Source organism: Chelonia mydas, chromosome 19, assembly GCF_015237465.2.
Source record: "Chelonia mydas isolate rCheMyd1 chromosome 19, rCheMyd1.pri.v2, whole genome shotgun sequence".
In the NCBI taxonomy this organism is placed as follows: Eukaryota; Metazoa; Chordata; order Testudines; family Cheloniidae; genus Chelonia; species Chelonia mydas.
In genome coordinates, this window is record NC_051259.2 from 10,603,335 (window position 1) to 10,618,511 (window position 15,177).

Genomic DNA, 15,177 nt, shown 5'->3' on the forward strand with positions numbered 1-15,177 from the left:
ACTTCATCGGATGCATAAAGTGGAAAATGCAGTGAGGATGTTTTATACACACAGACCATGAAAAAATGGGTGTTTATCACTTCAAAAAGATACAATTAACTTAGGCTTGAATATAGACTGGGAGTGGCTAAGTCATTATGCAAGGTAACCTATTTCCCCTTGTTTTTTAGTCTCTAAGGTGCCGCAAGTACTCCTTTTCTTTTTGTGAATACAGACTAACACGGCTGCTACTCTGAAACCTGCTCACAGAAAGGAGACTTCCCCAGAATCCTGACTGGCTTCATGGGGAGCAGTTCCAGAGCATAGCCCGGGGACTCCGTGACAATCACTGAGAGGACGTTTTATAAAGGACCCAAGAAATACATTGAAGACCATGGAGGATGCTCCTACCCCAGCCTAGGACCTGACAGATCCGTCTGTGACTAAGAGGACTAGTCAGTAGATTCGTTCTCCCCATCTGGACAAAGGAATAACATAATATTTACTGACCTCCTGTGGGCGTGGGGACACTGACTTCATTGTGCAGCTCGTGCAGATCCCCGAGGGAAGGGTGCTGAGCGACATATAAATGTTTGTAATAACACATGGTAATGAGTGTGACCCAGAGGTGCTAAATGAGCTCGATCCAAAGTGGGCGTCTCTGCATTGACTTTAGCGGGCTCTGGATTGGGGCCAGCGTTAGCCTCATGATGCACTTTTGCCCTAGCTGGCTAAATCCAGCCAAATCGCCCTGCAGCCGTTCCCATGGGGAAGCAGCTCCCCTCCCGAGCCAAGTCAGCTGTTCTTGCTTCCCAGGCCAGGGGGAACATCCGGAACTGTTCTGCTCATGACGCCATGGGCTGTGGCTTGGAAGCCGGGCCCCCTTCTGGCCCTCCCTGGGCTTTAGGGAGTTCTGGCTGCAAACCTAAGAAACCAAACCAAACCGATCGCTCTGAACCGGCCCCAAAGGGCCCTTGGAGGTTAGTGCGTTGGAGCCGCTGACCTACAAAACCAGCACCATTGACTTCAGTGAAATTGTTCCTGTGAGTCACTGCTCAGCAAGACCAGTAAAGGGTCCAGTCTGGCTTGTAGTGATCTGGGGGGTCCTTCTGGGAATAGTGTCACACATGGGCCTCACCCCGGGGGTCAAAGCATTCAGGCCCCCTGAGCCAAGAGGCTGGTTCTAAAAAAGACGCAGATACTTGCCCCCAGGGAGTCAGGGACCTGCCCCAGGTTTGTGGCCATGTCGGCTGCGTTTGTACCCGTGTCGGCCGCCTGCCGGGACCGAACCCTGGAGCTAATGCACAAGCTACTACTGCTTGAGCTCCAGTGCCGCAGCCCTAGATAGGAAGGGTGGCCCAGTGGTTAGGGCCTAGGCTTAATTCCCTCCTCTGCCACAGGCGCCCTGCCTGGCCTTGGGCAAGTCACCGCGGGCCAGATTTTTCCAGGATTTAAGTGCTTCCCAATGCAGAGAGGCCAGCAGGATCTGGGCCTTAGGGTATATCTATACAAGAGGCACTGCAGCCTAGATGCTTATTACAGCAACGAAAGGGGTTTTCCCATCAGTGTCGTTAGTCCACCTCTCCGAGAGGCGGGAGCTAGGTCAATGGAAGAATTCGACATTTTTCACAGCCCTGAGTGATGTTGCTAGATAGATCTGAGTTCTAGGTGTAGACCAGGCCTTAGTCACAGGATTGAATCCCACCCAGGTCAGCTGTGATCATAAACGGACATCATTTTGGTGAGATGTGAAAATAGTGTGATGGGTCTCAGGCCAAGGGGCTGGGGCCTTCTCAGAGTAATGCCCCATTCACAAAAACAAACAGCAAGGGAGAAAACTCAGACACATGAATTAAACAAAGTCCAGGACATGCTGACTGGAAGTGGGAGAAGATAAACAGATCTTTTCTATGTACACATTATAATTTGGAGAGGCACTGAGCTACCAAAGCAATGAGAATTTGGGAGCCATATAGCCGTATAATGCGTTAGATCAATTGATAGATAGATTGATAATCATAAGCTTGCTCTAGGCTGGCTCTTTGCAGACTGACTATTGAAGAAGACCCAGATCACATGCTTCCCTACAGAGCCCCTTAGCCTGCAAGCAGGACCAGGAAACTGCCTGAAATTTCAAGTGGTAGCTCAAGACATGGTTGTACTACAGGTTTCTATATACCACACGTCACTCTTGCTGACAACTTCTGCAGAGAAGCCAAGAACTGAACGATCCACAAATCCATGTCCCCCCATGAATGGTCTGCTCAGATCTGGGTGAGCAACGTCTTGCCTGGGCGTTGTGTGCAGGAGTGGGAAGGGAAGTGCTTACATTGTCACTGCCTCATGCCGTAAGCCCCCAGGGTGAGCAATCCAGCACCTTGCTCCACCTCTAACCTCACCCGTGGATAACACAGGCTGGAAAGGGCATTGCTCTGATTAATAACAAGGAGCTGAGGCAAAGTGACAGAGAAGAACAAAGAAAACACAGCATAACCGCTCAGACACACACACACACACGAGGAAAAACACACAATGTGCAAATATACTATAGGCTTCAGAGAGGATTTTGCCTGTCCCCATTGAGCTTTGGCCTGCTAAACCCGGGGTTGTGAGTTCAATCCTTGAGGGGGCCATTTAGGGATCCAGGGCAAAAATTGGGGATTGGTCCTGCTTTGAGCAGGGGGTTGGACTAGATGACCTCCTGAGGTCCCTTCCAACCCTGATATTCGATGATTCTATGAAATAGCAGGTACTGGACCCGACAAGTGGCATCGTACCAGACTAGCTGGACTAGGCTACTTTGCTTAAAAACTCCGGACAAGCTATGGCCTCTGACCTGGGATGACAACTCCTATGGGCCTCCGTTCTCGTACAGCCTGAGCCAAAGGCTACTGCAGCCAGTGGGAAGGTTCCCAGTCGCTTCACTGGGCTCTGGACGGTAGGTGCACAGACTTCCCTTGCTGCAGTTGTTTCAGGCTAGCGGACAAGGTCACATGAAACTGACAAGCCAATGGGCTTGAACAAACAAAACAGGTCGAGGAGACCTTCAGCCCTCCCGAGTGCTGTTATCCTGGGATCAAAGCCACCGCCACAGCTGGGCAAACTCAGCCGGAGCTGCAGAAAAGCAGCTGCAGAATGCACAGGGAATGTTCAGAGGAGAGCGATTTCAAACCAGCAGCCGGGAGTGATGCTTTTATTGGGAGCACAGACGACAGCAGCCGCAAGTGCAGCGGTATCGGATGACATACATGCCAGAGCAACCCTCGACATGCGTGTAATTGGGTCTGACACGCATACCCATGCACAATGACACGTATGAACACACCCAAAATCTAGATCATTCTGGAGGCCTGATTTGGGCAACTCTATTTGAAAGCTGTTTCTGCAGAGGATCGCATGCTACCACGTTGTGTGGGGACATGCACTGAGCTCAGCTATTTATTTGCCTCTGAGCACGTGATGGCGCTAAGCAGCCTTCAGACAATCTGGACACAACATGACTCAATGCAATGTCAGATGGCGAGGCCAGGAGAGCAAGGATGTGCCCCATTGCCCTGGGAGTGAGGGGAGTGATTGCAGCAGGAAGGCTGTCCTCACGGGACCTTAGGGATGCACTGGGGGCTTGGATGATCCCAGGAAGGAGTCTTTTATCCCTCCAGAGTGTGTGTAATCACTGGAGGCTCCTGGAGCTGCTGCAGGGGGAGAGGAAGGTGGTTTGCTGCAAGGGGATCTAGGAGGCGACTCAGTCCTGCTGTCTCGGGCGTGCCCCAGATGCACAGGTTGGACGGGGCCCCCGTCTAGCGGAGCTTCATTTCCGTGCGTTTGTAGGGGTTGCCAACGCCCTGGCCAGAGACCCAGTCAATGCTGTATCTCTGCTTCTTCTGCTCCCCCACCGCGTAGCCCCCGTTCAGGTTGGCACGGTAGCAGTTGATGTACCACCAGGCACCATGCACAGTGACGGCGCAGTTCTGTGTCCCGCTGTCGTTGTCGCGGTCGTAGGTGGAGAAAGGCTTCCTGTTGTGGACGCCCAAGGAGTCACCTGCGGGACACACGAGCCCTCAGTGCCACAACAGGACACAACCGCACCAGGGCATGACCTTGAGCAGCAGAGAAATGGGAGCATTTCCCTCACCAGCAACGTATCCCTGGAGGCAGCCTGGGCTCGTGGTCTGGTTTGAGCACAGGACTGGGATCCAAGCTTGTAAGATTTAATTCTCTGGCTGTGTCATGCCAGAGAGCAGACGAGACGTGCTTATCACGGTGCCTTTCGGCTTTAACATCTATGAATCTGGGAGCCCTGGGTTTGCCCAAGGCACTAGAGAGCCACATTTTCCCCCAAGGCGCTAGACTAAGTTTTCAAGGCCTCAGCACCCACAATCGGGATCGGATTTTCCACCGAGCTCAGCGTCCACCGTGCTGCCGATGTGCTGAACTCGGTGGCAAATTGGGCCTTTCGTGTCTTTGCCTCAGTTTCCTTAGCTGTGAAATGGGGATGATAATCCACGCCGATGCAGTAATGCTAAGCATGTCAACAGCACATTACGTGATGAATCCTCATACACTCCAGGTGGTAGGTAAGGACGTTATCCCCACTACATGGTGGGGCACAGCAAAGACCCTGATATTCTATGATTCTATGAGAGGCTGTGACCTACCCAAGGTCACGCAGTGAGTGTCAGAACCAGGATTAGAACCTCAGGGTTCCCTGAGTCTGGTCCTGCTGTCAGTCCCCGGGGCGGGGGGAGGGGGGTATTAATTAGCTAATGTCTGTAAAGTGCTTCAAAGATGAGCAAGTTCTAAGTGTTACTGTTAGCAAAGCTGAGCTGGCATTCGGGTCAGGTTTTCCCTGCCAGCAGCGCTCTCGGGGGAAGCGTGCAGAGCCGGACAGGGTGCATCTGCATAATTCAGGCCAAGGAAATGGATTTCCGAGGCCCCTAGGGATTAACCACCTTAGTGCCCGGGAACCCTGAGCCAGCAGAAGCCCCGGCGGAGGAGACAGACCCATTGTAAAGTGGGCCAGCGTGGGCTTTCCTCCCACACTGCTTTGCTGCCCCCCTACTTGGCTGGTTTATGATGATTGTTAACCCCTAATGCTCCACGGATAGGTTTGTAACGGGATGCAATCTTCAGTGCCGTCACGGGCACGTGCTGCATCCCCTCCCACCCTCCAGCGAACATGGGTGCCACCCACGGGAGCGTTGCACTTCCCTTGGCAGCGAATGGGGTTAATGCCTGGAGAAGGAGGGCGGGGGGTTGACGCTGGGCGCAGGCGGCTGCGGTGGGGCGCTGCCTGGGGTTTTGGATGCCAAGCGTCCTGAGCGCGTGCGATCTTCTCTGCCAAGAATCAGAGGCTGCAGTAGGTGGGGGAGGCCACGGCCTGAACTGTGCATCCCTCCCTGCGTCCATGCGCACCCCTGAGCCCCGCCTGGCCTTTGGCCGAGATCGCAGCAAGGAGACAAACAAGGAAGGATCTCTCTTTGCCAGATGCGGGAGCTCCCCACAATCCGTGTGTGCTTTGGGGGGGCAGCCGGGATAAGTGTTTGTATTTGTGTGTGTGATCGTTTGAGACCTAGATCTGTCTTTTGCCTCTCCGGCCGTCTCTTCCAATCCTGTTTTGCCTCCTTAAATCCCAGTGTGACAGTTTGAGCCACATGTGCTGTTCTCCCGCCTACTTTAAATTGCTGGATAGCGTTGCTGCGTTCCTCCTCCCCAGAAACAGCTGCATTTCAGTGCTGGGTGCCTGGCTCCCCAGAGACCCTCCATCCTTTACCCCCCTCACAATAGCGTTTTTGGGGCATAATCCGTGGACATACACAAAGTTCTCTGAAACCCGCCAGGGGAAAGCAGAAGAGGCTTGCCGAGGGTTAAGTATTAATGATGACCAGTCATTATCAGGTGATTACAAATGGCCGAGCGACCCTGGAGAAACACAGCCCCTTTCATGCCTCGCTGCATCCCTCGCTCTGGGAGGTTGGAAGCACATTTCTTTGTAGGAGCAGCGAAGGGAAGTGGAACATGTGCTGTCTCTCCCACTCACACACACAATGGGACAGATTCTCTCTCCCGCCTTGGCCTCTTTGTGCCGCTCCCGCAACGTGCCAGGGCCCAGATTGTGCTGCAAGAGGCGGGGGTGTAGTCCCCTGGAGGAGGCACTGTGTAGGTCTCCGATAAGCAGCCAATAGGCCCCCATGAAGCCCCTGGCACAGGGACAGAAGGGGGTGTCTCCACAGTATATGGTGCTATGGAGACTCTGAGCTGCTCTGGACTGCGGGGCAGCCCTCGGGAGTTTGCTGGTAGAGCATCCCTGGGGTTGCTCTGATTTACACTGGGGTCTGTTTGAGCCCCAGAGCAGCCCAGAATCCTGAGGCTATAAAAGTGGCCTTTGCCCACCTCCCCTCGGGCTGCCCCTTTAGGTGGTGCAGTGCAGAACGCCAGCCAGACACACCCTCCTCACCTGCAGAGCCGCCAAGGAACGTCCCCAGAACAAGCTCGTACTTGTCCTCTTCCCCCTTGAGTTTGAAGGACCGGTAGCTGGCAAAGGAGCTGCTGTCATTAAAATTCACCAGGTCCACGCGGAGCTGGAACTCGCCTGAGAGAAAGGGACAGAGCCCAGCATTAGCCAGGGCCCGTTTTGGCTCCCGCTCACCTCCAGGAGGCGGATCTATCGAGGCCGGGGCTTCTAGCCACAAAGCAGGGAGGCTTGCCCAGCCCAACACCAGCACAGCCAGGGGTGTCTCCATCCCTGTGAGCGATGCCATGTTTTTGCATGGCACTAGGGCAGGACAACTAACAGTGGGAACTGGATGAGAGGGAGGGGAGGGGATCCCCTGGGGAAAAGGAGGGGATCGGGGGAAAGGGATATTCCCACCCAACCTGGGCATTTCCAGCCCCTCAGCAACACCCTCCAGAATCCAAAGGCTGGGTCTAAAAGGCCTCTCATGGGTAATGGCTGCTCGCTTTTGCCCCCTGGAGAGGCCCTGTGGAATAACAGCCCCCAGGGCAGGCCAGAGCTTCCCCAGGACAGCTGCTGGGCTTCCTTACCGTCCTGGGTGAGTTGGTGGAGGTTCTCATTGCCCAACCAGAACTCGGAGAGCTGGTTCCCGAAGCCCTTCTTGTAGGAGCTCCAGGTGCGGTAGAAATCCACCGAGCCATCCATGCGTTTCTGGAACACCTGGAGGAGCGGAGAGAGAATGGGGGCTGGGAGCTGACCCGGCAGCCACACGTCAGACAATAGCTGCAGCCCTGACTGATCTGGGCCATGGAGGATCCAGAAGAGCAGCTATGGGGAGACTAGCTGGATGTTAAGATCAGTTGGGCTGTCCAGTCTCAGGCTTCAGGGCATGAGTTTGTCCCTGGCTGGGGTCAGGAAGGAATTCCCCACTAGGGTAAAATGTTGCACAGTTGGATACAACATGGGGTTTTGATGCCTTTCCTTCCCCCTCCACCCTCAAAGCTCCCAGCGGTAACTATGGCTGGAGACAGGATAGAATGATCTGTCTGGAGGTGGCTCCGCGAAGCAAAACCAGCTCCAATTCCCACTCCCCATGTGCTGGGGAAGTACCAAGCTAGAGCGGCTCCGGACTTTGCTGCTTGGACCCAGCCCTAGCACATTCAGCGCTGGCAGTTAACCTCGGCCGAGCCTGTGAGTGACACCCCTTTGTGACAGCCCCATGGCCTCCTTCCCCACCACTCCCCCCCCACAAGTGCACAGCCAGCCAGGACGTTCTGACACAGCAATCAGAGGCAGAACCATGGTCCGCATCCCTCCCATCGCCGTCCTGTCAGGGTGTCAGCCTTGCACACTGCTAGCCACTGGGGACTGACACCACGCCTGGATGGGCGACAGGAAATCTTACAAACCAGAGAAAGACACATGTGTAGGCCATGCCTGCAGTCAGGGAAAGGTGAGACAGATGCATCTGCCTTCCCCCGATCTCTGCTCCACTAACTCATGGACTGATAACCCCAGCTAACTCCACAGCCTGGCTTAACTTCCTCTGCCTCAACCCCTCCTGCTGGTTCAGGGAGACACAGCGATCTTCTTTGCTTCCTGCCCTGCACTGTAGCTTTACTGTGCACTGTCAAACAGCTGCCCCATCCCTCCCCAGAGGTGGCTGCATTCCAGCGATGGGTGACGTGATTCCCCATGGAGATGGGTTGTGAAGCACTTGGCAGCCCTTCAGGGTGAAAGGCGCTACTGTCCCGCTATATACGGGTAAGGAATGATTCTCTCTTTACCCCTCCCCAGCCACATCACGGCCATATTCTGCTCCCCGTGCGTAAATCTCTCACACTGCACTGGGCGTAGGCAGCTCTGGATGTGACTTGAAAAGGACCTAGGGGTGACAGTGGACGAGAAGCTGGATATGAGTCAGCAGTGTGCCCTTGTTGCCAAGAAGGCCAATGGCATTTTGGGATGTATAAGTAGGGGCATAGCGAGCAGATTGAGGGACGTGATCGTTCCCCTCTATTCGACACTGGAGTACTGTGTCCAGTTTTGGGCCCCACACTACAAGAAGGATGTGGATAAATTGGAGAGAGTCCAGCGAAGGGCAACAAAAATGATTAGGGGTCTAGAGCACATGACTTATGAGGAGAGGCTGAGGGAGCTGGGATTGTTTAGTCTGCAGAAGAGAAGAATGAGGGGGGATTTGATAGCTGCTTTCAACTACCTGAAAGGGGGTTCCAAAGAGGATGGCTCTAGACTGTTCTCAATGGTAGCAGATGACAGAACGAGGAGTAATGGTCTCAAGTTGCAATGGGGGAGGTTTAGATTGGATATTAGGAAAAACTTTTTCACTAAGAGGGTGGTGAAACACTGGAATGCGTTACCTAGGGAGGTGGTGGAATCTCCTTCCTTAGAGGTTTTTAAGGTCAGGCTTGACAAAGCCCTGGCTGGGATGATTTAACTGGGAATTGGTCCTGCTTCGAGCAGGGGGTTGGACTAGATGACCTTCTGGGGTCCCTTCCAACCCTGATATTCTATGATTCTATGATTCTATGATCCCCCGTTTCCATCGCTCTGGTGCTAGGATACTGCGCTCACCAGCCAGCCTCCACCGTCAGTGTCCATGTCGCAGAAGACCCTCAGCGGCCGGCAGTCCGGCAGGTAGATGGTGTGCCAGCCGCTCAGGAACTCCCCTTTGCCCAGAAGCTCCTTGCAGCTCTTTGGCCCTGGAATCAAGGCAGAATCTGGTCCCTGGGGAAACGTGTCTGAGGTCTCGTCTCCTCCCAGAGAGAGGAGCACAGAAGTGAGGAGGGGATGGGACTGAGTGGCTGCCGAAGGAATTCTGAGATGACCTCGCCGTGACAGGGGGTTACCGTGCTACCAAGTTAGCGGCCACAGCAGGCTCCAGGAACCTGGTTTAGGCTAAATGTCATTTCAGGAGGATTTCATCTCCATGTAGTGCTTAGAGCAGGGACAGCTGGGAGTCTGCACTGCTGGGTTCTAGCCCCAGCTCTGGGAAGGGAGTGGGGTCTAGTGCTTAAAAGAGGGGAACTGCCTGTCAGGATACCTGGATCCTAGCTCCAGCTCAGGGAGGAAGTGTGGTCTAATGGTTAGAGCAGGGGGAAATGGGAGTCTGTACTCATGGGGTCATCACTGACTCACTGTGTGCCACAGGGCAGGTCACATCCCCTCTCTGTGACTCAGTTTCCCCATGTGGGGCTGATAATACTTTCCCGCCTAAGTGCTTTGAGATCCTTGGAGGAAAGGCATTATTGGCATGAAGGGTGCTATCATTCCTGTATTACTGAACGGTGCGCTTTCCCAGCCGAAGGAGAATTAAACCTTCTAAAGCAAGCAGACAAACAAACAAACACAGCCTGCTTATTCCTTTGACGTAAAGGCTCCTGCAATCGCAACAGACCAGGACTAAACTGCTCCAGTGAGTAGGTAGGGGCTGGTGCCTGAAAGGGGAATATTCACTGCTCCGGAGTGATGGTCTTTTGGTTAAGGCACTGGAAGAAGACTCAGTGGACCTGGGTTTCTAACTCTGCCATCGACTCCCTGTGTAACTTGAGCCAGTCACTGCATCTCTTTAACTAGCTCCGGGGGGTCAGTCCGATGAGCGTGGGGTACCCCGCGCAGCTCTGTGCTGCATCGTACTGACCTCTTCATCCGTCCACCCCTCTTGGGCCCTTAAGATCTCCACCTGTAAAATGGGGCCAGGGCTGCTCCCTTGGTCTGTCTTGGCTATTCAGACTGTAAGCAGGCACCGTCTCTCGCTCTGTGTCAGCCCATCCCCTAGCATGACGGGGCCCTGATCCTGCTCGGTGCCTCGAAGCAACGGTACCATAATGCAAACCATAATGCAAACAAGGGTAAGTCATTTTTTAAGCACCGAGGAGGCAACCTCACCGTTCTGGCAGAGGAAGGAAGGGTCTGGGTGGTCTCCTGCCATTCCGAGAAACAAAAAAAACCGCAGTTAGAAAGCAAAGCTGAACAGTCGCCAGCCGGCGCCCTGGAGAACTTGGCCGGATGAAGAGTACAAGGTTCCTGGTTAGCTGCTTTTCCTGCTGTTTCACAACTGCGTCTCTTGTTTGAAAGGGATGTGTATTACTGCCCTCCCCCCTTGCAACGTACGGAGGAACCGCGGCCGTGTGCTTGCCGCATCTGTGTGCAACGTTCGCGGCCACCTGCTCTCCGGGGACCTGAGCCAAAGCCCACTGAGGTCGGTGGAAAGGCTCCCTCCTACAGAGAGCCTGATCGGCCCCCTGCGCCGTGAGAAGAGGTGAAAACGCTCCAGAGGCAGCCCGTTTCACGCCAGCACGGGGGTGGGGGTGTGGGGGGGGGGGCGATCCTGGGCGCCGTCTCATCTTCCTGACGCTGGATGCCAGTCCCAAAGCTTCATGCTGCCCCGGGTTTGCCTGGTCCCAGTGCCCATTGCAATCAATGGTAAGGGTCGCAGTGACTTGGGGTGGGGGTGGGATCAGGCCCTGGAGCCCTATTAGCAGCCCCGAAGGCCCCTCTTGAAAGCCACAGGAGAATTTTGGCAGGACAGACTAAACCTACTGGAGCCAGAGCAGATAGGAGTGGACCCCAGCACAGGCCCAACGCCTCTTGAAACAGGGGGCACAAAGCCTGGCTCCCCATCTGAATTGCTTGCCTCGACTAACAACCCCCCATGGGGTGTAACCTACACCCTCAGCCCCCCTCCACCAAAGAGCCTTGCTGCATAGTTACCTCGTTCCCCCTTCGGTCCTGCTTTCCCGGGCGGCCCCCCGGCCCCTGAAATCCAGAGCAGACAGAGAGACGCAGTGAACGCAGGCAAGTGCTTGAGCGCAGCTACGGCGCAGAACATGGTCCCCCCGCGGGCTCTTTTAAAAGGGGACAAACAGACGGACCCAGAGGAAAAAGAAGGGAAGCTCTCAAAGTCCATCACTACTTGTTCCCATAACAGCCACAAGAAGTGTCTCATGTGGGCTGCCCAGCCGATCCCGGTGGAAGAGGCCCTGCCATCAGGCCTGGAGGAGGTGTGGGGTGGGGGTCCTTCCCAACCCGCCAGGGGCTGGTCAGTTGAGCCAGAGGGCCAGATTCAGGGGGTGGTGTGGCTATTCCAGACGGAAGGGCGGCTGGCAGATGACGTCGTGCCTTGTTCTTCCACCAGTGGAGGGCGTGCGGTTCATCAGGGACTAATCGACGTGCCAGGAGGGGTTGATCCATCAACCACACGCAGTCTGCTAAGGACCATGCACCAGCCGGAGTGACCACGGGCGATGGGGTCGCACCGGGCACCACACAGCGAAGGGCCCAGTTCAATACGGGGTTTGCACCCTTAGCCAGAGATTCCCTGGTTCAAGAGACACCTCTGAGCCAGTGGGCTCCATCCTCTTCCAGTGTAAACGGGGCTCAGGAGCTGACGGAGTCTGATCCCCTCCTTGTGACCGCTGCGTTCTCCACCTTCCCCACAGACCCAATGGGAGCAGGCCCAAGACCACCCCACAGGCCCAGAGGGGCACTGCTCCAGCTTGGGGGCAGCACCTGTTGTGAGAGCCCCTCCCTCATCTCCTACCTCTCAGGCCAGGTTGACCGGGTGCCCCCTTTTCTCCAGGGCTTCCTGCTGCGCCTGGCGTCCCGGGGCATCCCTGTAATATGGTGAGTTTCTCAGCGCCGGAGAGCCCCACCACCTTCACCTCTGTGGAAACACAAAGAGACACGGGAGGAGGCACGATCCCAGCACGTGCTCCGGCTTGGCCCCGGTGAGTCAGCTGGTGAGATGGTTCCCAGCATCACTCTGTGCTCGGCCTTACCCTGGCCCCTCTGATAATTACCGCGGGCCCCTTGGTCTCTGTCTCTGGAGGGCTCTGTGGAACGAAGGCCTGGTCTCACAGATCATCACAGCCCAGTGAGGGAGAGGAAAAGGGATCCCAAAGGCATCTACCACCACCATGTCGGTGTTGCCTCCCTGCTCTCAGCGATCACCGGCCCCACGATAGCCAGCGTCTTCCTACTCCACTGGCCCTGCGCCATGGCCCCCTCCACGCGTGGGCTCGGCATCCCCTGGTGCAGGGCTGGTCTAGGGTGTGGGGACTGGTCCTGCATTGGGCGCTCGGAAATAAATGCTTCCCTGGGGCCCCAAGTGGGTGGGCGGGCAGTTGGGGAGCTTTCACCCCATTCTTTTATCCACCTCCCAACACCCTGTTTCTATCCACGCCCCCCCACCCTGGGCTGCCCATCCCACCCCAGCCCTGTGGCCTTCACCTTTTTACAACCAGCTTTAGCCTGGGAGGTCGGGATTCCTGGCCCATGTGACATTGGGGTGCATCATCCAGACACGCTCTCCCCATGACAGGCACTCCCCTGAGGTCCAGCCTACTTTCCCCCCGGCTCAGCTCCAGCCCATCACCCGCTTGGAGCACCAACACCGATCCCTGCAGCCAGCCCAAGGGGCTCAGCCCCCAGGACCCCAGCCTCAACGCCCCGACTCAGACACTGCAATGCTGAAGCCAGCTAAATAGCTATAGAACCCCCCTGCCATCACTAGGCAATGTGGGTGCCTCAGAGCTCAACCTAGCCCCCCATTTACAGCCCCAAAACAGAGATGCTCCTACCTGGGCAGGTGCCGGGGTCCCCAGTGATCAGCGTCCAGGTGCAGAGCCAAAGCAGGGCTGGCATAAAGCTCCAAGGGCTGACTGGCCACATCTTCACTCTGTTCTCTCGTGAGCTCCTCCCGCCCCAACTCCCTCTCGGGTTATGTACATTCCAGGAACAATGCCCTGGTGGGGAGCTTTTCCTGGGAAGTAAACCAGGCTTCCCACCATTGTCCCAAGGCACAAAAGCTTGCCACCCCCAACTACCATCCCCCAGAGGCCATCTGGAGAGGTGGCGTCAGACCTCTTCCTCCAGCACAGCACAGCATGTCCTACCCAGCTCTGGCCACGCAGCCCTGGCCTTCAGCCACGGGGCTTCAGACGCCAGCTCGTGGTGTGACGAAGCAGGACTGTTCTTAATGTTTCCTCTGAATAGTGTGGGGGTGCCTCAGTTTCCCCTATGCAGTTCTTAAGTATCTCGGTGGTGGGATAAGGGTGTATCATCATTGCAGAGCCCTAGAGGGCTGGTGTGTGCAGGGGTCTGGACACAGAGAATGGCCGACACCCTGTTTCCTGGCAACTGATGGCCTGGGCCCTTCCCCCGTGCAAGGTGAGAGCTAAAGGGTTGGAGAACAAAGGAATCAGGTGACCTCCTAGCCCAGGAAAGGGACAAAGCCCAGAGGAGTGGGGGGGCTGGAGGGGGAGTCAGTTTGGGGCTGGCTGGGGACATGGAGTGAAGTGCAGACGTGGTTGTCTGGCTCACTGCCCCCAAAAATGGACCCAGCTGAGGGATCCTGTTCTCTGCACCTAAAAGCTCTGTTTTAGACCATGTTCCTGTCGTCTAATAAACCTCTGTTTTACTGGCTGGCTGAGAGTCACGTCTGACTGCGGAGTTGGGGGGCAGGACCCTCTGGCTTCCCCAGGAGCCCACCTGGGCGGACTCGCTGTGGGAAGCGCACGGAGGGGCAGAGGATGCCGAATGCTCTGAGGTCAGACCCAGGAAGGTGGAAGCTGTGTGAGCTGTGTGTCCTGAAGACAGGCTGCTCGCAGAGAGGAGACTTCCCCAGAGTCCTGCCTGGCTTCATGGGGAGCAGTTCTAGAGCATCGCCCGGGGACTCCGTGACACATGGCCACACAGCAGCTGGCTCTGATCACTGGCTCTGGCCGCGTGACGACAACCCCCAATCCTGGTGGCAGCTGCTGGCCCCAAGCGCTGACCGCCGTCTGTGCGCTCCAACCCCCAGCCCTGGCCGCTGACCCCCGGGGTGCAGATCCCCTGCACTGGCCTTGGGCTCCAGCAGGCGCCGGCTCTGGATGCCAATCCCTGGCCGCAGTAGGCACAGACTCCAAGTGCCAGCCCCCAATCTCAGTGGTGGCCGAGCTCTGGCCGCGCGCTCCGACCCCAAGCCCTGGCCCCTAAGCCTGGGCACTGCTCCTGGATGTCGACCTGGGTTCCGGCAGGTGCTGGCCACGGGTGCCAATCCCCAGCCCCAGGTGCAGATCCCCAGTCACATGGCAGCGGGCACCAACCCAATGCTCTGGCAGGCGCTGGCCTAGGATGCCGACCTCCAGTCCTGATTGCGCTGCAGCAGGCTCCGGCGGGTGCTGGCCAAGGATGTGCAGCACCGGGCGCGGACCCCAAGCGCCAACCCTGGGCTCTGATCCCTGGCCCTGGCCATGCAGCTGCGGGTGCCCACCCTGGGCTCCAGTGAATGCTGGCCCAGGGCACTGACCCTCAGCTCCAGGCACCGACCCACACCCCCGCCCAGGTGGTGGCGGAGCCCCCTGCATCCATCCTCCCTGGCCCCCGCTGCCTCGCCCCCCACCCCTCCATCCAGGTCTTAACTTGCCAGGACTTGCTGTAAAAAGTGATATTCACAGCATTATTGAGCATGCAAAAAACCCGACATAAATAAACGACTGTGGACATGTGCATATTTATTTGTTTTTCCTAAAGTTAATTAAATATTTCAGGGAAAAGTGTCAACGCAGCCACCAGCGAGAGCTGGCGGCCACACTCTGAGACCCCCTGTCCTAGGCCACGTGCCATAACAACGCCCTGCAAAGGGGAGACACGCACGCTAGCTGGGGCAGCCCCGCTCTGTGCTGAGGACTGGGTCGGGCTGACAGCTGTCGCGCTCAAATGTGAGGTGCGGTGCCGAGCAC

At 56.3% G+C, this 15,177-nt stretch overlaps 1 protein-coding gene across 1 annotated transcript; it reads right to left on the bottom strand.

The window, feature by feature from the left end:
• Nucleotides 1–3,156: 3,156 nt before the first annotated feature.
• FCN3 (ficolin 3) lies at nt 3,157–13,188 on the bottom strand. Its single transcript, XM_007064821.4, has 8 exons — nt 13,033–13,188; nt 11,994–12,116; nt 11,165–11,209; nt 10,340–10,375; nt 9,026–9,153; nt 7,021–7,150; nt 6,434–6,568; nt 3,157–4,018 (listed from the first exon to the last, which is right to left on the bottom strand). The coding sequence occupies exons 1-8, from the start codon at nt 13,121–13,123 to the stop codon at nt 3,777–3,779; spliced, it is 930 nt and encodes a 309-aa protein (XP_007064883.2). The 5' UTR covers nt 13,124–13,188; the 3' UTR covers nt 3,157–3,776.
• Between the last annotated feature and the right edge of the window lie 1,989 nt (nt 13,189–15,177).